Raw genomic sequence first — 24361 nt, 5'->3', positions numbered from 1 at the left:
AATCAATAAACACCAGACAGCTACAACATTAAATCTCATGGGTGAAATGGATAAAGCTGAATATTTCATCACAATGAAATGCTGACTGTTGTCTGATCGGTGTCTCTTTTTAGTGCAAGAGTTTGAAGGATTTTAGTACATCTGTTCCCAGTAGGGCTGTGACGATATGCTTTTGTCCCGATTCGATTTGATTCCGATTTTTTTGGGTGTCGATTCGATTTAAATTGTGATTCTCACAATTCTCCAATGTTGCTGATTTTTGTATAATAAAAACAAAAAAATGTATAAAACTTTTTTTTTTGCTCGTCATTTGTCTTCATTTCAATGAGGAAAAAACAACACAGTATCCAGACCATCATTCTGCTGCTATAATGCCCAAGAAGACAAGTAAAAAGTTCAATAAAAACAGTAAAAATGGTAAAAAAAAAAAAAAAAAAAAAATGTTTTATAGTGCATTAATTTTATTTATTTGAAAAGAAAATCAATTTTTTTTAAACTAAAATAATGGATTTTAAAATTGTGAAGAAAAAAAATCCAGATTTCCGATTTTTCGATTTGATTTTTCCACCACTAGTTCCTACTGCCGTGAGTTATGGTTGAGGGAAGTGTAAAATCTTACATCAGCTTTACTATTCTACTGTATGCACAGAACAAACCGTTATCATCCGTGAGGTGAAAAAACCCATCAACAAGGCGAGCTCCGCTGGTAAAATGCTGAGTCATGTGGTCCAGCCAGTTTGCGTCGACCTCTGTGATTTTTCCTGCCTCCTTTTGCACTTGAAGGGGTACCCTGAGAGAATAGAACCTCAGAGAGGTGTTCAGCTCCTCTGTGTGGTTGTACAGTGCAAACAGCTGCATCCCTACAGACACGCAGATACATGAACATTACAAAGTGGAAAGGAAGCTTAGGTAGAAAGTAAAAACTGAGCCCTGCTTACTTACTAGCCTGCGCCGGTGGTGAAGTAGCACCTTTGTCTTTCTGTGAACTCATTAGCTTGATGTGGTTGTTGTTGTGTGTTTTCACTCTGCTCTGCCCGTCCATACGAGTAGAATGAAATTTTGTGTCGTAGTGGCGATCCAGCTCTGGAGAGCTGAGCCAGCTGTCTGTGCTCGAGTCTCTTCTTTCTCTCTCATTGCAAAGGTTAAAATGTTTCTCTGTTAAGCGCTTAACTTCTGGAAGTTTATGCTCCAGCAGCCTTTTTGTGCCTTCTGCCTCTGAGAGGTCCGGATTTAACTGATTCACCTGTTTATCTGATGCATTTTGAACTGTGTCTGCATCAGGTTCAATGTGATTCTGATGGTCATCTGTTGATTCTTTCAGACCACTCTGTGAGGTTGAATTTTCTGGGTAGCGCGCTAAACTTGGAAAATGCTTTGGAGGGCTGAAGTCTGGTTCTCTGAGAGCTGAATTACTGTGGTCCCTATTCTTACATACCACCCCATCATCCTCTAACTCTTGAGATTCACAGCTGCAACAATCAGCTGCTACGCCTTTAGAAAGCGGTTCTGCGGGATCTGTTGGGCTGGTGTTGGTGCTGAAAGGATGTCGATATATGGGCGAAGGGCTTGAATGCAAGGATGACAGCTCTTCATTGTCCCAGTGCCCCAAGAAGTATGGTCCTCCACCTGGCTGTTGGAGAAAGCCCACAAACATCACCCCTTGTTCTGCCACATCCTGAATCTGTGAAACACACACACACGCACAATGTTATCATCTACCCACACCCATAAACTCCATTAGAATAAATCTCAATGACAAACAAAAACATGCCTGTTATTGAACCACAAATAAATTTGCTCAGTCTCTTTAACTGTGGTTAGACAAACAAAACCTAATTTACACACAAACAAAGGCTGACAGACACAGGGTGGGTACTCTGCAAAATAACAGCCTACCTAATCATCTGCAAAGATCAAATATTCAAATGACAAAAGGACCTCATTATCTCAACACATCCATATGTGTGATCATGCATGGGCGTGTATGTGTGTGTTTGCGCGAGTTGCCCCCTCCCATGGAGCGCTGGTGGCTAATTGTCAGTTGATATTTAGGCTGACAGTTTTAGACAGGCTCGACGGGAGAGAAATCAGATTGCAAACTACTACTCGCACAATAATGAGACACATCTTCCCCCTCTTAGCCACTATTTTTGACACTTCACTCATCCATACAAATGCAATGCCGTTTTCAAGTAGAGCTTTTAATACTAACATACACAACTAACACACACTCACACAGTTTTATCTTATCGCCATGTCCAAAAAGAGATTGAGAGGGTATAGATGGGTGAGGACTGGAAACAAAAAAAAAAACATAGAATAGAATTTTAAAACTGAACACAAGTACACACACACAAGCACAAACTAACACACCGTCCTGTCACTCTGTCTGCTGAGTCTTATCTCGAACTTTCTCTGACAGCTTGTGATCTGATTGGTTATTCATGTCACGCTGCCAGAGCCTATCACATTATGCTCAGTGATGTGCATTTCCATCCAATCAGGTTTTCCTTTGTGCTCTCTGGGTGTTCAGATGCAAATCTATTCAATAGAGCACATTTTCATTTCCCGATGTTGGACTGTCGGCAAATTCATGAGTGGAGCCACTGAAGGCGAGTTTAACAGCGGATAAATGCCACCGATTCCCTGAGATTGGCAGGGAATCTTGGAGTTAACTCTTACCATGATTTACAGCAGCAACAAACCTAGTTCCCAAAAAGGTAAAAACATATAATAATTAAAATACAGTGATTTGCTAATCCTCTAACACAGTATTTTATTCACAACTGATCATGGAAAACATTTAAAGTTGAAAGTGAGACTGCCAATTCATAGCAGCAGCATGTCTCAATAAGGGGGAAGACAGAAGACTGAAGTCCTAAAAGAAACAGCTGAATGTTATAACTTTGTTGGTTAATTAATCACAGGTCAGAGAGATGTTTGAAAAGAAAAAGAGCACCTTAGAAAGGCGGAGTCACTCAGAAGTAAAGATGGACACGATTCTGATAACAATATCTGAATAAGGAGTAGTATTTAAATAAGCCTTTTGGTTCCTTCTGCTCCTTCTCAAACAAAGTATTGCATCATTGTTTTGTATTGCATATGTGTTTGAGATAAAAAAAAGCAAACCAAAAAAAAAAAAAAAACAATAATAATAATGGTTGGTAAATGTAAAGGAATGTGAATATGCTTGATTCATGCTCAACTCCTCCTCCTGCCCTTCAGCTTTGTCCCTTTAGGGGTCACCACAGCAAATCACCTGCTCACTCCTACCAGAAGCCACATTTGCATGTATTTTTGTTGGCACATGATTTTACTGATGCAACCCCTATTTTTCTGGGCTTATCTCTGCCTCATGAGCCACTGCCACCCAAACTCTTGCTCCCATCATCAGAAATTGTTCAAGTCCTTTATAATGGTGATAAATCAGTTCTTCTGGAGAAGCTCTGTGTGTTTGCACCATAAGCAAGGTATCATTATCTGAACCGCTTAGTCCAGTGAAGGATCACAGGGATGCTGGAGCCTATCCCACTAGTCTTTGCGCGAGAGGCAGGGTACACCCTGGACAGCTCGTCAGGCCATCGCCAAATTGCCTATGGGCATTTTAGAGCAACCAATTAATCTAACAGGCATGTCTTTGGAGAGAATCCATGCAAACGCGGGGAGAACATGCAAAATTCACAAAAAAGCCACGGTTCAAACCTCCCCCCAGTCGAAGATCGAACCAGGCTGGGTTCGATCCTCAGCTCGATCCTAACCCTAACCCCTAGCATTCTTGCTGTGAAGCAATGCTAACCGCCACGCCACCTTGCAGCCCGCAAGGTATCATGTGGCACAGAAGGACAATTACAGTTGTTGCAAGTAGCTTTTAGAGGATAGTAAGGTTTGCTCCTCTGTCACAGCAGAAGTGAAACACGTAGAAACTCGCAGTAAAACAACTATGGAGACACTGAAGAGGAAAAAAAACTACATCAAGTGCTTATGTAAAGAGGAAACAGGTGGATTCAGCTAATTTTTTTTCAGTCTAGAACAAATGTTCTTATCTTCCTGTCTGTGTTTAAATAAAAAAAAGTGGTATTCAGGACCAGTCAGTACAAAAATGCACCACATGCTCCTACTAGAAGGCTATTTCTGAAAATAATCAGAGCAACTTGCAGCTCTTTGGTTTGCATTGGCATAACACTAAGATTGAATCAAAGCAAATTCTAATCTTCCAAATCTGTGATTATGTCCCAGTATGTCCCACTACGTGCCATTTCTATAATGCTGAACAGATTTGTAAAACACAACAAAGATTACTGTTTTTATCCCAGTCTTCAGAAACCAGTATTTTGAGAGGAATCCATGGAAGCTGCACACTATAATGAGAAATCAAATCTTTTATTTATTTATTTCTTGGTGTGATTACGCTGAGCTTTGAACTTACCTTCTTAACATAGCTCTGGATCACTTCTGGGTCTGCAGTCTGTTGACCTGCCACGCAGACATCTGTGTCCAGACGATTTCTGCCCCATCTCAGTTGGCTTTTCTCTGAACTGTGAGGTTAATAAAACACAAAAAAATGGCACAAATATTGAACATAAAGCTTCTGTCTAGCGTAATTAATTAGCAGATCAGTTAAGAACCTATGAGGAAGAACGTGCCAAAGGCCTAGCAATGTTTCAATGTTAACTTGGGCGTGTTTTTTTTTTTTTTTTTTTTTTAAACAGTATTTACAGAACATCATCTAAAGTTACACAGAAGAAAAACCTTGGCTAAAAAGATTCTGACAGAAATGTTCATTTTCATGGGTACTTGTTGACCCAGAATAATGACAGCCGAAACGTGTCAAATTTGATGGAGGGGGAATTTTCCATTTAGGAGATCACACATTTACCACAACCACAAAAGAGTTATTAGACAAAAAAAAAATAGGGGCTAAAATTTCCATCTGCTCCTATTGCAAGCCACCATCATAAAAGGTGCATTCAGACACAGCTCTTCAGATTTGGATTGAGGTCAGTGGGAATACTGGAGTAATATCTTGTGCTCTGAGGCTGACATTGAGGTGACATTCTCAGCTAGATTTGAAACAGTAGATCTGTCATTTTTTTCCCTTCATTTTTCTGGTTTTTGATGAAAAGGGATGGCGTTGATGGGGAGATAAAAGGCAAAGTAAAGGGACAAAGGAGGGTGACGAGGACAAAAGAAAAGGAAAGGGGTGTGGGGCGGTCAACTCAGAAGAAAGCAGATGAAAGGATGGAGAGATGGTTTTCTCTCTTTCAGCTTGCTGTTCCCCTCTGGCGAGCACTGATGATGCAATCAGCCGTCTCCACGGTGACAGGTGCCAAGAAGCAGCAGGACCACTTGGAAGGAGGGACATCAAAAGAGCAGCCTGGCACCTGCTTGCATGTATGTGTGTGGGAATCACATACATGCAAGCAGGTTTTTTATGTAGATACACACAAAAAAGGAACAAAAAAGTCCAAAACTGACAAGTAAGCAAAGTGCTTCCTTTCATAACAAAGTGACAAGTGGAAAGCTGCACAAACAGTGTGTCATCTCGATGAAATAAAATTTTGAACTTGGAAGCTTTTCTTTCCAAGACTGTCATTTTATTAAAATCACTATTCTTGTAAAGTATTTTTACAGCTGTTGAGGCATATGTGGATGTTTTAAGTTTCAGAAATGTCATACAATTACTTTTTCAATAAATGTAGAGAGGAACGGAGTAGCATCAGCCAATTTTTATATGTTGCCCATCTTAATGATAAGTAAAAGAAGACTCGTTGAACATTATTATAGGCACTCCAGGTTGCCAGGTAACAATTTACAGAAAAAAAGTTAGTCCTATAGCATGACTTTCTGAAAGATAAAGGTAAAACAAGCAAGCACAAATAGCACAAACACAACTTGACTTGTCTCTTATGCATTGACTCATCTTTTTCACCTTTTCTGGAGAATATCAGAAAAAATTGCTCAAGGCAGCATCCAGCATCTTATACACATTTTACTCCTTTCCACTATTGTTACTAAGATGTTTCACACCAGAGGTTTTTATATTCTGAGACATGATGACTTTTGGATCTTTATCATTTCAAACCCATTTGGCAAATGACCAAAGACAACAACATTTGGCTGTATGACTTTTCCACACTGCACATGTTCTCATATAGCCCAGTTCCCCATGAACTAATGTACTAATGTGGTGTGGTTTATAAAAAGCTTCAACAACACTTAATTAAGAATAGCCTATAATATAATTATCAGTATGGTTTTTCAAAAATCATTCTTCCTACATTGCTTTAATTAAACTAATTGATAGAAATAATACAGCTTTAAATAATAAGTATATTGCAGTTGGTGATTTTCTAGATTTATCTAGAGCTTTTGACATTAAACCACCAATTTTGCTTCAAAATCTTCATAAATAGGGATTTAAGAACAATGTGTAAATATGGTTGTGTAATTATTTATGTAATATGGAACAGTTTGTATGTATTGTATTGTATTGTATTGTATTGTATTGTATTGTATTGCATTGTATTGTATTCAATTCAACTTTATTTGTATAGCGCCACTTCACAACAATGTTGTCACAGGGCACTTTACATACACAAATCAACATACACATCATTTTGAGCATTCTATTCTACTCTATTCTATAGTCATTTAGCAGACAATTTTATCTAAAGCAACTTACATATGAGAGTGAAATCAAATCAAGCAGGAAATCAAACCGTAGGACATCATTAGAAGGTGCTAGTGGACTGCAAGAGTAACTGGACACAGATCTTGACATGTATTGCTACAGAGTTTTTTTTGTTTTGTTTTATCTTCCCACCCCACAATAGTCCCTATATACAAAGAAATGAATACCACAATATTTTTTCCAAAGAACTGGGCTAAGTTCTCCAACTCCTCTGACAAATATAGTTAAACTAAGTATGGAAGTGCTCCTTGAAGAGCTGTGTCTTCAGCATACTCTTAAAAAATGTATTTAAAAAAAATTATCAATCTAAAAGAAATACTGTTGAGTATGGTGTGCCACAAGGGTCAGTTTTGGGACCATTACTATTCATTATTTACATCAATGATTCCTCTTTTGTTTCTTCTGCTACTTTTCCTTAATTGTTTGCAGACGACGCCAGTCTTTTTATTTCCAACAAGGATATAAATGTTCTTATGAAAAACTTAAACACTGATCTTCTTTATATTACCTCTGCCATGAAGGTTATGTTTTACCTGCCGTTTTTCTGTTTGTCTGTTTTTGTTCAAGATAACTAAAAAAGTTATGGACTGACTCTCATGAAATTTTCAGGAGTTGTTGGAATTGTGAAAAGGAAGAACATATTTAATTTTGATGGTTATCCATATCATCGTTTAGATCCAGGAATTATTTAAAGGCCTTGGGGAAGGTTTGCGCTCTCTGAGTGCTTTTCTAGTTCTGAATGGTTTAGAGCAAGTAAGTTTTCATTTAATGTTAAAAAGTCCAGTTTTATGTTATTTGCTAGACAAAAAGTATAGAAGTGAACAAATTAAAATTTGCATTTCTAACAAAGCAATAGCAAGAATGTTATCTTCTTCTTTTTTTGGAGTGTTAATAGATGATGAATTATGCTGGAAGGAACAAGTTGAACATGTCTAGAAAAAAATAACAATCTATTGAAATCATAATTAAAATAAGAAATTTAGTACATCATAAATATCTTTTGATGTTATATTACAGTTTAATTTATCTATACTTAGGTTATTGTAATATAATATGGGGTAGTATTTTCACTACCTTAACAACATTTTTACATTACAAAAGAAGTTTGTCCAGACAGCAACTTTTTCCAAACCTAATGCACAAAGCTCAGCTTTGTGTTTTAAATTAAAATTTATAAATATTTAAAATTTGATACTAACATTCGTCTAACCTGAACATTTGTTTTCAGAGCACTGTTTTATAATGATTGGTCTTCGTATATAAAACTTTTTTTTTTAAATATATATTTACCAGTTCCACACTTATTCTCCGAGACAGACGGTAAAATTACATCTCCATCTGCCGTTTTATAAAACAGCTCGTGATCAACTTGAAAATAGCTACCATGGTGCTAAACTAAACAGACATTTAAATCTTTTGGACTCAAAAACAACATTATCCATGTCCAAATAATGAACTACAATGGAAATTGACAACTCACTCTGACTGAAGTAGAGTAAATAGGAGTTTTGTTTAGTTTTTTTGTACATGTTTTGTTTGAAATTATATTTCATTGTATTATCCTATTTGTAGGATCTGTAATCTAGTAGTTGTATTTTAGTTATTTTCTTAATTATTATGTTTTTATTTCTTTTGGGTGTGGCTTTCTTTGGCTGTTATAAGCCTATTTGGCTTCTACCAATGCAAATGGCATTCATATTGTGGTTTTTTTTTATATATATATAATTGAAAGGTTAATTGTTGTTAATTTTTCTTTTTTTCTTGGTTACTTATTTTGGATTTTAGTGTTATTTTTATGAACGCAAATAAGGGAAAAAAAGTATGTAAGCTCTAAAACCAGCTAAACTGGTATATTTATATTTATATACGAAGGCCAACCAGCTTATGTAATATTTTTTCCTCTTCAGTCACTGAGCATCACATTAACCCCCCAGACACTTTTTCTGGGGGGTTAATGGGTTAACTAAAATATATGTCTTTTCACTTAAAGTTAGTGTATAAAACATACTGACACCTAGTGGTAAAGATGGGCAAAGAAATTACTTCAAATACTAAGCACACTTGTGAATGGATGGTGGTCGCAAGTGGCCAAAATTCTTTCAGTCATAAACATCTCTTCATCTGTAAGTGGATCCAATGACTTCAGGTGCAGTGAAAAGTTCCCTGCATCTGCCTAAAAACTGTGTACATTTCTATTGGCTTCTTCTATGGGTCTTATAAAATGTTACTTGTTCCAAACGTTGCTCTACTCTATATGGAACAAAACTGATATTGCTTGGATAGAAATGTGGAAGCTGTACGTACGGTGACCAACAGCAAATAAAATTGGAAACAGAGAAGATGGCTGAAAGGGAAAAAAAAACTGTTATTTCAGTAAAGTGGTTTGATACTAGTAGAAGCACAGTCTTCCAAGATATTTAGATTTTTTTTCCTTATTTACCCTTGGTTTAGTTTCCAGATGCATCAGACTTGTCTCACATCCTTGAAATGTTGAGACATAATCATTTTTTAAACAGCAAAAGACATTGTCATCATACAAGCAGCAGGATATCAAAATGCTCTTAGTGACAGGGGCAACATCAAACACCATTAATGTATAAAACAGCAATGCTAACATTTTATGCATTTAACAGTAAAAAAAAGCTTTCTGACATCTTTCTGATGCCGAACTATTACTAAAGTTGACATTAATAATTATGAGATCATTCAATTTCTACATTTAATTGTAATTATTTCAGAACTCAAGATAAAACTCCATCATCAGAATTTTAGAAATATTGTTTTAAAAGGTGTCCTGATCTAATTTTCAAATGGATTCATTTAGTCAATAACTTCTACAAATACAAAAAACTTATACTGAATGTCAGAGGTCTGATAAGTAATATATGAAAACAATATTCTGCTAATATGGTATTACACAGCTCTGGTCATGAAGGGCTCCAATCTTGTGGGTTTTCCATGTATCCTGTTCCAACACATCTGACTCAGAATAATCTGCAGAATTTCATTGACTGCTGAATCCATTTAACATAAGCCGGGTCTGTTGGAGCAGGGAAACATAGAAAACCTGCAGAACAGCGGCCATCCAGGACTGACTTTGGACACACCTGATATAACAGATGAGACAGTTACACAACAGTCTGTGTACAGTGTATTATGTAAGCGTTAAGAGTGGACTAATTGGAATAGTGAGCTAAATCTAGCCATTTTAAATATTTTTTTACATTAAGAAAAAGAAATGAGGAGTCTTATGATAAATAGTCCCTATTGGCATCCCTCTCTCAACAGTCCCACAGGCAGGAATGGTTGGCTAAATCTGACTGCAAGTTTATCATCATATTTATCTTAATCAGCCACTTAAAAATATATATCTGTGTTTTTAACAATTAAATTACTTCCTTCATTTGAGATAGCGCTGATGTTAAAGACAAGGCTGTGTTTGGCGTGTGTACCTTTGTGTTTCTCGCACCAACACAGCCCGGTGGAGTTGACGCTGGATGTGGGCATGACGAGGGCCGCAAGGGTGAACAAAGGGGTGGACAGCAACTAGGACGAAACCCTGGGCGTAGAGCTCCCTGACCTGAACCGGCAGTTCTCTCACTGATGAGAGACAAAGCACTGATGACACTGGCACCTCTGGAGAGGGGGAGAAAAACAAGGTGAGACAAGAGGGGTTAATGGGAAATGTGGTCATAACATAGATGTGGGAGCTAATAAAAACAAGAAGGGGGAATGGAAAAAATCAGGAACAAAGAGTTGGAGGAGGGGGTTGGGGGTTGGTTGGGCGGGGGGGGGGGGGGGGGGGGGTTGCAAGGGAACAGTGCAAAGGAACAAAGATGGAGCTCATATCATAATTCCCATTGAACAACAACACATGGCATCTTCACACTAAATCTGAAACTAATTACACCAGAACTATTAGTCTCTGTGCTCAATATCACCAGCACAGTCTGGCTTTTAGAAAACACACACTTACATGTCTTTGCAAGTCTGCAGACAGAGGCATACTCAGCTGGCTGGAAAAAGCTCATGACAACGTCCACCCATATTAATACCAAGACAAGGAAACACAACACAGTCGCACACATACATCAAAAGGGAGACAATGCTATCACGATGCTTGTTTGGCTGTGCCGTATTAGCTGCAATCACTGGCGCAAAGCCGGCCCCCTTATTACCAAACACAATGGAAAGAAAACCTGTTCACTTCAGAGGAAATGGTTAGCAGGGCTTATCGTATGGTAGCAAACTGCCTCTGTAAATCCACCAGGGGAGAGCGCAATGTGGGTGAGAGCGACCCTCTCGAGGTCACCGCATTGTACTGTGGCAAGGCTTTTTGTCTCATCACAGGCAAAAAAGCACAGGTGGCTGTGTGTCTCTGTGTGAAGCCAGGTGTGCCAGGATGAGAAAAAGAAACAAGAAGTGAAAAAAGGGGAGACAGAAAGTGCAAGGCAGTTAGCAGACGGGGGGGGAAAAAAAAAACACAGATGAGGCTGTCTGTTTGTGCCTGAATGCCTGTCATCCTTTCCCATTCAATCTTATTTGCATGGGTCTAGAGAAGAGAAAATAACCTGAATAAATTAACTAGACACATACACACGGGCACACACAAAACCCACGGACACACATCCATGCATGGTGGGAAAGAAAATAGAAAGCCATGCAAGCCATCTCATTTTCAATTTGTTATCCATCATCTGGCATGTTCACTTATACACACAAGCACATGAGAAACTGGCAAGTGTGTCTCAGTTAAAGCACAAGGAGGGGGGGGGGGAAACTCCCAAAGAAGCATCATTTTGGCAAAAGTGTTTGGTACCAGGAGAGTGTTTCATCAAGCAAACAATTAAACGTGTGTCCCTGGAGACTTATCAAAAGTTGCATAGTGATAATAACAATAATAACAGCTGGATACAAGAGTTGGGTGCAGAATGGGGTGCAGAATGGGGGGGATAACAACAATCCTGTCATCGTAAACAGCCATTAGCTGTCATTAGATCTGCTCGGCTGGTACTCACCCACAGACAAGACACACGCATGCAGTGCTTAAAGCTGGGATGCAACTTCATTTATATTGTCTGCCACTGTGGGATTTAAAAGGGAGGCTGCACTTCCACCCCAGAACGGGAACATGGGAACAGCTCATGGCAAAAAAAAAAAAAAAAAGAAGAAAACAGCTAGAGTTTTATAGTGCCAGCTGGGGAGGGCAGGGAGGTGTAAAGAGCCTATGTGTTTAAGCAAGATGAAGGTATGTTATGATGTGGTTTTGTGCTTCTGGTTCAGGGTTTAAAGAATGAAAGGGAGGGGGGGGGGGGGGGGGGGGGGGGGGCATGACTGAGAATACTTGCATCCACACATTCATGCATAACTGCTGGAAAGATGAAGACAAATCCAAGGGTATATTGTTTGACGGGCACGAAAAGTGACTGAGCGGCTGTTCAGCTGTTGATCCACACGCTGCTATTTCTGTCGCAATCGGAAGCTTTAAACACATCACAGCCACTGTGTGTTGAGAGCGACGCCTCACTTTTTGACCCTGGATTTCACCAGATGTCTGAGGAGCGTGAGAGTCATCCTCTTCCTGTTGCTACATCAAAGGGGCTTATTAATTCCTTGTACTGTATAAATCACTAGGTTTCTACGTGGGACAGTAAGGCATTTTGCAGTGCATGTGCAAAAAGGTGTCTTAGTGAGTGTATACGAGCCATCTTTTTTGCCTGTGTTGTCTGACTGTGTGCGCATGAGAAAGCAAGAGTTTCCACTAAGCCTGCTAGGTGATGCGTGGGGATTACTACTTACAGCCACTCTTAAGGCTTATCCCTGTGCTTGCTGGAGGTTCACGTTTATTCAAATTGCCTTCTAATGACCTGCAGAGGTTTTAAGCAAGGATATGTGCCAAAACACTGACTATAAAATAATCAACATCCTGGAGCCAGGAGCTTCTTGCTGTTACAGGAATGTAGCTGCAAGTTATAACAGTTGTTGGTCAGTATCTGATCTCCCCAGTGTGCCCACTTTATAAGGAACCTCTCAGGAAGAGCATTAGGTTCACAAAAATGGCTGCCAAGAAGAAGCAAGAGAAGAAAGGCTCGCTGTGGTGAGAACACAGGCGCTTAAGGCACAAACAGTACTGATGTACTTGTCAGGCTGTGAATTCCAGTCTGGCTCACATTTGACACATAGCAACACTCTGCCATCATTTCTGGCATTTTCTCAAGACTTTTTGATAATAAGACTGAAGCTGAAAGAAAAAAAAAAATCTTCCACATATATCACTTGATCTATGTCAGATCCACAATTTTCCTAACACATGTTGATGTTCTGTGCTTGCCCTGAAAAAAAGACATCAGTTCATACAGATGTAGCAGTTTGATGGATCTCTGCAGTGCCTGCTCTGAGTGAATATACATCACACACACTGTCCTACAGCAAGGTGCAGCTACCATGACACCGCTATGCTGCAAGAATCTGCAAACATACATCTCCAGTCAAAAGTTGCCTTTAAAAATAAAAAATAAAAAAGTGCTGCAACCCGACACACAAAAACACACAGAACCAAGCATTAGACAGCTAGTTGTTATAAGTTTCAATGAGCTGAGTAGATCTCCGTCAGCAGAGTTCAGCTTCGCGCTGCTTCGGGGACCAGTGGTAGTCACACTGTATCACATCTAACTTTCTTTCTCACACATCCAAAAGCCCTGACTCCCACTCGCTCATCCTCACACCTCTTTCTCTCCTCATTTTCGATAGGCTTGTACACAGTTCCCACCATGAGCTAGTTTACTGCAACTTTGCTGTTCTTTCTCACATGCTCTGTTCTGCTACCGCTCCCTGAGTTTATTCTGCTTCCCTTTTATTTAGATTTTTTTTTCTCTGCCTTTATTTCATCCTTTTTCATGCTTTCCAATCTCCATGTTTCTTCTTCTCATTATCGACGCACAGCCTCAATGCACAGCAGGCCATGGTAAGATGTCATACCTGGTAGTTGTATTTCATATTTAACATTTCTGACATGACACAGTAACAAACAGATAATGACTGCTGCTGCAAGGTAGAGGATCTCTGAAGAACTAGTACGGTGCAAATCAAGATTTTTAAAAACAAAAACGAAAAAAAAAAGAAAAAAAGATTCCAAACATTTCACATAAGAGAAAACAGTATTTTTACAATGCACTGCAGCTTTTTTTTTTTTTTTTAGAAGTGTTGGTTTTGCAGCTTTGTGAAATACAGTTTGTTTATCTTCTCTGAGATGTGTTTTCTGAAATGATGTGTTCTATTCTGTGAAATGTCATTGTGACTTGCACACCAGGATTACCACAGAAAAGGTACAGCAAATTGGTGACTACAGATAAAAAAAAAAAAAAAAAAAAAACAGCTGAGGAGTTTGAGACTTTAGCTACAGATCATATGACGAGACTGGCCCTGGCAAATCAAAGAAACTATGAACTTCAGGGTAAATGCCTGAAACATATGATGTGTTTCCCTTCGTACTCCCTGAATTCACGACAAGGTCATTGTGACCCAATGTGAGCAAACAAGGCTTAGTCACACAGAAATCATTTCAGCTCAAGCACTACTGGGGTTAGAGCTAATAAAACAAAGGCTAATACTACATCATCGGCCACATTGTTTCCACTGAGTTTAATCACTCGCTGGTCAAAGGTCAAGCCGGAAAATACAGCGTGCTTCTCTTCATGCTGAATGCAAAGCTCCTCTTACTGGTAACAAAACTTAGACTAAGAAACAGCCAAATATTTCACAGACGCTCCTGCAAAGATATTTGTTTTTCATTATCGTGTAGGAGTCATCAAGTCACGCTGGCAGGGAAATAATACCATTAATGAAAGCCAAATTGAATTAAAGCACGGATTTGACCGTGGGTTTCCTCAATGTCATGGACTGACATACAGATTCCTCTATCTGCCTCTTACACACACTCACACTCATACGCACACATACACACAAATAAATCCTTTTGCTGGGAATGAGGTCTCTCAATCTCCACAAACAATCAGATAATCCTCCAGGAATCCTTTACTTCTCTTGGTCTCGCTATCACACTGAAAGAGAGGGAAAGAGGCAAACATATACCCACTCGCAAGCACACACACACACACACAGACATACAATCAATTCATAGTAGCTGCGTTTATACTAAAACAGTCTACCAGTCTTGAGCAGCTCAGGTAGCATCATTGAGTTTACCATATAAATGAGCTGCCTTTCTGCTAAAAGATAAAGCTAACCCTGTTAAATAAGTGCTAAAAACAGTGTTTTGTGCGTGAAGGATTGAGCCACCCTGGCTGCTTGTATGAACACTGTGTGAGTGTGTGCGTGAGGTCTCTGTATCTACACATATGTGCAGCCACGCATGTGATCAGACAATTCATCTGCTACTGCCTTTAGCAATGACGAAGACAAGCCACCCCCCATGTCTATTGCCTGCTTTGGTCATCACCACCTTTCGGGGTTGCCAGATTTCTCTCTGCCAATGCTACATCCTAACCCATTTTGCCAGACATAACAGGCCTGGCTGACAGCGAAGTCGATTGGCAATCAGACCGTTTCCACTTGGCCGTGACGATGTGCCAGCTGTCTGTTACAGTTTTGGATTTGAAACACTTTTGGAAACTTGCATGTGATTCATGTCAGGTGAAGAGTGTTGGCTGGTTGATATATTCAGTGATAAACATCTCCTGATGACACAGGACCAATCGATGTCCTTTTGAAATTGTATTTCGGACATTAAGTCATGGATGGCAGAAAATCTTTTACAGTTCAACCAGAACAACACTGAAGTGCTGGTTATCCGCCTAGAGGCAACATTAGCTGTAAATCAACCTGAATAAGTGATGAATCTCTGAGTTTTGTTTGTTTGTTTTGCTTTTTTTTTTTTTTTTACTCAAATTTAAAATTTAAAAACCAGATTCGTTATATTACATAGTTCAGCTTTTATCATCTAGAAAAATGACCAAAGTGCAGCTGTCTTTCAAAAGTAAAGACATTTTAATTCATACTTTCATCACCTGCAGAATAGACAAGTAATGCTCTTCTTTCTGGTATTCCTAAAAAGACTTCTACACCCCCAAAGCTGCCACTGAGTTAAGCTGATGTTTGCTAAGAAAACCAGAAAGAGAGCTCATATGACAACTGTTTTAAAGTCTCTACACTGGCTACCTGGGTGCTTATTTGTATGAAAAGTGCCATGTGGATAAAGACTGATTGACTGACTCACTGACTGATTGATTGATTGATAAAACGCAGTGGATAAATTGGAATAAATACCGCTTTTAACACCTTAACACATTCTGTTTTTGTTTCTCCTTCCTGCTACCCCCCCAAACCACACACCCCCACACCCCATTCTATCTGTTCACAGATTAAACCAGCACAATGACAGAATTAGTATTTTTAGAATCAGACGCCTCTAGAGGATTCTCATCAAACATTCTCGAGACACAGTGAGCCTACATGCCCACATTTTCACACAATTTTTCACAATTATTCACAAATACAAACAAAAATAAACGCCAAGTCCCAAAGACAGAACCTTACAAATGCACATTAGCTTTAGTTGTCATTACTGTCATTGCCTCTGTGTGAGGTAACAGCAGGAGGGGGAGAAGTTGCGGGGCATTACCACAGTCTGCACAATATAGCTGAATCTGATAATTAAATAAGCGTTTGAACTTTTTGCAAGAAAAGCTGCATACAGACACAACTTCAGCGAGCTACTTTCTACCCCGAAGATACTTAACAGTATGAAAAACACCCAGTACTGCAGAGCTGCTGACCTAAACATTTCATTTGACTTGCTGAAGTGGGAAAAGCCAGCGAGAAGAAAACAATGCAGATGACAAAGTAAAGCGGAGTAAAGCTGATAACTTGAGTTAAAGAAGCACACTTGGAATCAGACAAATTCTTTCAGTAAAAATGATTTTCCCAGAATGATTGTGGAATGACCAAAACTCAAGATGCATCCCTTGGAGCCTCCTCCAGACTGGAACTGGGACAAATGTGAAACAGATCTGAATGAAGCTCACAAGCTACGTGTCAAGGCCACGATTACATCTTTTCATTTGTGCAGTGTCTGAAATGCTTCCTCCAATAACCTTTCACTGATTTATTATCTTCATTTCATCAATTCAGAAGCAAATATGAAGCAAATCATTGTTTGAGGGTTGGAACAAGAAAGCTTTCATGATATCAACAGCAAATTATTCGTTCTTTTCTTATAATGAACCTTTAGTTTAAAAAGGCTATAAAGATCCCTTAGGTTTGCAGACCCACTGCAATTTTAAAAGGTTTATTCAGCTGAAAAACCCTCTTTTAATCTCCTTTAATGTCTATTTTGGTTAGTTTTTGAGTATTTATTAATTGTAGCATCTGTTTGGTGCTGTGCAGACATCACAGAGTGACTTTGTAAGAGTGTTTGGTGTGGCTGGAAGCCAGACTGACGAGAAATCCAATCAAAACTGTCTTAACAAGGGATTTATAGCTAAAATAACAAGCTGATGTGATTGTAAACCGAAGTAACAATTTTGTTTGATTTCATTATTAGAATTTAACATTTCATAATACACTATTTAGTCTCAAAATATCTCTTTAAGCATATTAATATTTTTGTTTTGCAACATATAAAATCATCCTTGAAAAAATGCTTCTAAATGATAAAAGATGAAATTGAAATTTCTAAGCTTGTAAATTTATGCATATAACATTTTTAATATGTCAACAAACAAACTATTGGAAAAAAAAAGCCATTAGTAACACTGTAGAACTACAGCATACCAGTTCCACAATCAAATATCACACATTCAAACAGTTGGGATTTTATAACAAACCCGAAAAGATCAATTTATTCAAGTTGGGAACTGTCACAAACTGCCATACAAGGTTTATCTAACAATGAGAACACAATAACTAAGGGCAAAAAGACTGCGTGCATCTGAGTGGGATTGAGGATGAGTCGCTGAATGCAGGGGAGCAGCGGAGATATAGGTAGGACTGATTTGCATATTCCTGCTTCTGCACATATTAAAAGAGACTAAAGCACACACTCACACTGAATGCATTTTCAATGCATGAAGTGATTATTTTCTCTAAAAAAAACAAAAAAAAACAAGCTATAGTGTTGACGGGCAGTCTAAGTAGCTAGATCAGCTTTATTTTCATCAGTCTTCAGTAGAGATGATACTTGAGAAAAGAGTAACACATGACTATTTCAAGTATGCATGTGTGGGAGTGAAGTTGTGCTGAGGCACATGATGCCTCCCTAACGTTTTACAGGCCAAGCTCTCAAGGAAAAAAAAGGGGGTGGGTGTGGGGAGGTGTACTTAGAAGAGATAAATTATTTCCATCAAAGTGAGATGATTTCCAATACACTGACTGGGTTGAACTTCATACCTTCTTTCCCCAGTAGAAAATCCAGGAAGTGGTAGGTGTAGGCCACTCCAACTTTAGTCTCCACCTGAGGCCGTCGGAGGGTGGAGTAGATGTTGCCAGGGCTACGCTTCTCTTCTGTTTTCCTCAACTTTGGGAGCCTACACCCCATTTCTCTGGGAGAGGAGAGGAAAGAGAAGGTGTGATTTAAAACAAAGGAGGGTGAGAAACATGAAATTCATATGGTTTCTAAATATAGCTAATGAACTTACACTTCCAACAGAGTGTGATTGTTACACACAAACCTAAATGACAGTCCTCATGTGCCACCTTTATACTCTGAGGGAAAAAAAAATGTGTGAACTTAACTCAGATGTTCCAACAACACACACACATTCAGATACACAGACCCCAATAACACTGAAATATGAGCGTGTCAGCCATTACCTGCTTGGTGGGCTGTGATACGGGCACCTCCTAATCAAATGGGGCTGATTGAGAGCGACATGTTTGATCAGAACGAATTAGAGCAGAAATGAGACCGATTTCCTGCCCTGTCAAGCAGAGCGACATGAGACTGGATAGACAGAAAGTGGAGAGCCAAAATATTAGGCATGTTTTACTGCCAACCAATTTATATGCTGATCCAAGGCTTGCCTTGAAGCACAAAGGAAATCTGTGTTATTATAAGCTTTTTTTTTTCTTTTCTCAGGACCAGTAGATACCTCTGAGAATAGGCGATTGGAAAAACAATTTGGAAAAGAGCTTCTATTCGAAATCCCCCTCTTCTGAAATTCAACAGGCAATTTAAACCCAAAGATACGGCTTGCGTGCTTTATAAAGATTGAAAAAAAAGGAGATGTGAGGTGATGAGGTAGAGGAATGACAAAAGAGAGGACAGAGAGAGGGGTAAACGACAAGACAGAAAGAGGTGTGGCCAAAATTCATCAAGTTAATCTGATGTGACAGCATCGGTACCCTCAAACCATCACCAAAGACACGCTTAATATTTCCGACCGCCACGGCTTGTAAGAGCCACACGGTGAGGTGCACATCTGCATGTCTATATGTGCAAGTGTTTATTCGTGTGTCTGTGTGTGTCTTCCCCAGGGGCAGGTCTATATCTGTATCTGTTTGGGAAGCATGGCGAATGACATAGTAACTCCCATTGGGCCGAGTGCATGGACATTAACTCGGCTAACGATCCTTACAGACTACATTATGGCTTGTGTGAGTGTGTTTCTTTGTGAGATATGTGCGTTTGGTGACTAACAGCTCTGAAATGCTTGGTGCATGCATTCGGTGAGGTTGCAAAGTTCCAGAAATGTTGCATCCTTTGCACTTTTGCTCATCTGTCTTAAGACGGTGCAGTATTTTTTTTTCAGAAAGTGCAAACTATTACAAGTCATTATTTATTTAATACAACATGCGCTTTCATAATGAGAACAAATTAGGAGAGATGGAGGGATGACAGAAGTAGAATGAAAATGAAACACTGTATCTTACCAGACTGTCTAGTGTGCCCACCATTGCCCTCTTTCCTCTTGACCAAGCTTTCTCCTTTCAATTTTTTCTACCATTAGTTCTTTTGCTTGTATTGTTCAGGATTTTCACAAGTCTGCCACATGTCTTTATAACCTTTTTTTCTCTCCATCCTCTGTCCACCATCTGTGATGACGACCACTCCCTTCATTCTGCTGGTACAATGGCCTTGATTAGCCTTACTGTAAACTCTTCTATGTCCATCTGATTACAAGACTTGTAAAACCATCCCTCATTCATCACCATCAGCTCATTCTGACCTCAATATTCTCTTCAATCCACTTTAAGTCTCTCAACTCAGTTTTGCTTCTTTGATTCTTTACCCTGTCTGCCAATCTATTAATTTTCCAACCACTCAGAGTGCAGAAGTTTTTGAAGACAGCAGAGAGTCATAAAGTCTTTAGCGTGCCCTCGGCCAGTCTACTGGTCACCAGCCAGTTCAACATTCCTGAAACACGTTGCTTGAGAGCCATCTTTGCCGTCTGTCCAAACATCTCAAGTAATTCTTTTTGAGGTAGTGTCTCAATTCTCAGCCATACAGGGGAACTTAGAAACCCTCTGGAGGAATATTACACAGACTAGAGAACATCTCTCTTGTTCTTTCAATGACTACTCACAGCATATCAGCAGAGCATCTACATTCTACTCTCAATACTGTAGTTATTACATGCCAACAACCTCGTCAACCAAAGCCAATCCAGCTTTCCCTCCATAGACCTTATAGCCTCAGGAGGGGTGACTATCTATTATTATGTTACAATGTTACATTATTAGCCAAGCCATTCTGTCTGGTAGCTGAAAAAGTTTCCACAGCAGTTGTGCTCTCCTGCTGAGCCTGTTCAGTCCCATAAAACTATTACAATGTCTCCAGACGGACAGCTAGCCAAGATGGCCCCAGGTTATGACTTGAAGCATGTAGATCCACTCCCAACACATTTCCTGATGGGCTTTAATGTGCCTTGTCTGCTAAGGGGAAAAGAAGCACCATGTGGAGATGTTTAGTAGGCTTCATCTATGGCTGGTTAGAGAAAAGGGATTTGGGTTTGAGAGTAAGGATCAAACCTTGGTGGGTGGAGGAAACTCAACTGCACTGTAAAGGAGACAGTTTTGCATCTCCGGGTGTCAAAATGCATCCAATTCTTAACTTTCCTACGACAGTATTTTATTACAATTTCAACTTTGTTCCAATCCAAGGGATTTACATTTTCAAGAACATATCATTCATACCATTACTCCCATTAGTCATGATGCTCAGCTAAAAATAACAAACATTACAAGTTATTCACATCCTTGTTCCCAGAGGCAGCTGGTTTTGTTGCTCTTAAATGAAACATTATTGACTCCCCTCCTGGTCCCGGTCAGCCAAGTGATCCAACCATTTCATTATATCAGTTTCAATGTATGCTGACAGTTCAGTTTCAAAACACAAGGTCTCACTTTAGCAGATTAACTCTGTCAGGGGGGTTTAAAAAACTGACACCTGTAATTGGACCCAACGCAAAAATGAAAACTAAAACCCAAGGTTGTAGTGCCAGAGAAACTCAACCGAGTTGAATATTCAAGGCCTTTTTGCTTCATTTGAGGCCTTTTTCTCTACAAGTTGACTTCAAACAGAATCTCTTACATGCTGTCCCACAAACGCAAAGGCAGAAAAGGCCTTGACAGCAAAAAAAAAAAAAAAAAAAAGAAAAAAATCTTCACTGAACAGGGAGACAGGAGAGAGAGAGAGACATAAAAGGAATGTAAAAGAGAGAATGAAGTGACAGACAGGGAGTAGCAGAGGGCTTCTCATTAGAGAATCTGTTGAAACTGAGGTTTTTTGAAATGACAGCAGATTTACGTGAGAGCATAATCTGTCTGCTGTACCCCACTGCTCCGCTACCTTTGCCACTCGAGGGATACCCGCTTTACAAGAAGCAATACTCATCCAAAGCAGATGGAAAGCTGCAGACGGACAAAAGCCGGGGTAAATTTACAGTGAATGCTTACAGTCATTACTGCAGAGACTCTACAACAGTGAAATAATGTTCATTAAAAAATACAAGAAAACTTCTGCCTAATGTTTTTTCTTGTCTAAATCATTGCTTTAAAAAAAGAGAAACACCCAGTCTGCTTTTTCAATAAACTGTATATGTAAAATCCATCTATTCCAGTGCACTTGGATGCTTATTATGTACAAGTAAGACCACCTGTTAGGATATAACAAGACAGATTTCATGCATAAATACTGCGCTTACAGGTGCAGCAATGCAATTTTATACAAAACAAGCTGTTTTGCTTGCATTGAGGTAACTACACAGCAAACACAGATTTATAATAATGAAAATTATTTTTTTCTTTAAGCTACAAGAGATTTTACTTAAAAGGAAAAAAAAAATCAACAAACGTGCAATTAAATAAAGGTGTCTTAATAATTTTAGTCTATACAATATATGCTTACAGGAAATGTTAGCATGAGGAATTCTCTATTCAGCAGCAAGAAGAATAGAAGCCCTGGAAAAGATGGTCTGACACCACTGAGTTCTGACCAGCAGCTTATAACCACAGAAATCTGTGGCAAGTACTTAAGGATGCGCATGTAGATTAGAGATAATTTGTGATGATTTAAAGGGGAAAATATTGTTAAAACCACACAGATGAGTCTCTCTCTCCCTCTCTCTCTCCCTCTCTCTCTCTCTCTCTCTCTCATTTTCCATTTACAGGTTTAAATTGGTCAATAAATTTGTTTACAGTCATTTATGTCCCAGTAATATGTGCAATATATAGCTGATAACCAATCAGTGCAAACATCATGGGTTGTCACAGGAAGGACCTTTGATATTCAGAAAAACTAGTGTGAAGGTGGTGTCTGAAAATGGAACATTAATTGCATCAGTGTTTTAATTATTTAACCATTTCATGCTGGTTCTAGTCAAACTTATCAGCACTATGTCCTGAATATTAAGCAACACTACTCACTGCAACTATCAAATCAGTTGAAAAAGAAATGTGTATGCATTTGCTTGCAAGCAGTGTAGGTGCTTGTTATGTTTAAGTACCTAGTGCACCAACTGATCATTGCTGGCATGGACTCACATGTACATATTCATCTGAAAGCTATCATTTTTCCTGGTTAGGAAGAGACTCGATTGTAACTTCAGTTGTAGTCCTTTTAGTTCTCTTAACAGTGTGTGTGAAACCCTGAATGAAGTCGCTTTCTATTGTTTTGCAGTTGTTTAATGATGGTAATTAAGTCATGCTGCTGAAAACTACTTATTTCGGAATACTGAATGTACACTACAGGTACAGTATTTCCCTGAAATTTAAAATTAGAGGTGAGAGACAGATCACTGCAGAGCGAGCTCCCCCCCCCCCCCACTGGGTTCTACTGAGTTTCCACAGAGGATGCTGATGATGATCAAGAAAGAAAGAAAAAGAGAGAAGAGCAAGAATAGAATGAAGAGAAAGACAGAAGGAGCAGGAAATGGAGAGAGACAGACTGAGAGCAGAGTGGGAGCGTGTCAAGTTGCCAGCAGGGAGGTGTGATTCCTCCAAGCAACAAAGTAGTCATCTCTAACAGTGTTTTAATGAGGCTGCAGAGGGAGGATAAGAACTAATTATGACATTGATGTATTGGTTTGTCACGCAGCTTTGTGCACAACCTATTTTTCTCTCCCCTCAAAAGAAAAAAGGGTATGGAGGTGTGTTTTATCTGAAGCATCAGTTTACTAAGCCTTGAGGTCGATTCTCAACATTTAGTGTAGATTACTGTGGAGTGGAGCAAGTGGCAATCCTTGTGATGAACTGGATGTCACTCCCCACTAAAGCCTGTCCCCCCCCAAGCAGATTCCCAGCTTTACGCTGCAGCCATACATAGGCATAAAACTAATTGATGCTCCTTGCGTTTTGAGGGTGCAGCCTTGCTTGAAATTACATGTTTCTGTTTTTTCCCTTTCCCCTCTTTTGGTGCGTTCAACCTCGAACATGGCACGCGCGCACTACCAGTCTCGGTAGCACGTGGCTGTGTGCTGGCGCTGCCCGTTAACGGCGGTAGTTTAGTGAACGGGAAATGATACATGACAGGTCGCTTACGCATCACATCTTTTTCTCGCCTTGGCACACAGAGTCAAACCCCGTTCTTCCATCTGCGCGCGGCACATCCACTCTGTCACGCATATCTGGAGTTCATTTCATCCTGTGACAGCGAGCAGAGGGCTTATTCATTCCGTCACGCCAGGAATACAAATGGCACGCAACATCACACAAATCAAATGAATGGATGAGAGTCAAGCCCACGAGGATTTCTCTCTGTCACCGGTGTGTTGTGGTGGAAAAATCCCAAAGACTTCTGATGCAAACATTTCAGGATGTAGTTTAATGTAGTTTGTTCAGTAGTCTACAAAGTTTTTTTTACAGAAGAAAAAAAAATCTCAGATGCTCCTCGTGAGCATGTGCTGCAAAAAAGTGACTTTAATGTTGGGTCGTTATGTTCAATATTGGTTGCCAAATGTTGAAATAAAAACATACATTATATCTCACATTTAAAAACAATTTTTGATCAATTAATTACCCACCTAAGTTATATAGTCTGTACTTACCAGTTAAGGTGGTCCTGGTCTTTACGAAGTCTGAACAGGATTAAAAGCTTCCTCACACCGCTCGACGCGTTCCTCCTCTATGTATTTACTGTCTGTTCCAGTCACGGCTGCTGCAAGATACACACACACACACACACTGGATCTGACAGACCCTGCGATCCAATGGGAG

The 24361-nt window shown here is 39.4% G+C and overlaps 1 protein-coding gene across 1 annotated transcript in view; it reads right to left on the bottom strand.

Moving 5' to 3' along the window:
- rftn1a (raftlin, lipid raft linker 1a) overlaps window positions 1-24268 on the bottom strand; it is a 26396-nt gene extending 2128 nt beyond the window's left edge. The window contains exons 1-6 of the mRNA XM_079258371.1: window positions 24193-24268; window positions 18098-18249; window positions 10144-10327; window positions 4427-4535; window positions 943-1681; window positions 657-860 (exon numbers count right to left, since the gene is read on the bottom strand). Coding sequence (XP_079114497.1) covers window positions 657-860; window positions 943-1681; window positions 4427-4535; window positions 10144-10327; window positions 18098-18245 — 1384 coding nt within the window. The 5' untranslated portion in view covers window positions 18246-18249; window positions 24193-24268. The remainder of the gene's footprint in view (window positions 1-656; window positions 861-942; window positions 1682-4426; window positions 4536-10143; window positions 10328-18097; window positions 18250-24192) is intronic.
- Between the last annotated feature and the right edge of the window lie 93 nt (window positions 24269-24361).

The sequence above is a fragment of the Telmatherina bonti genome (assembly GCF_933228915.1).
Source record: "Telmatherina bonti genome assembly, chromosome: 19".
Classification (NCBI taxonomy): domain Eukaryota; kingdom Metazoa; phylum Chordata; class Actinopteri; order Atheriniformes; family Telmatherinidae; genus Telmatherina; species Telmatherina bonti.
This window is presented reverse-complemented; position numbering and strand designations above follow the sequence as displayed.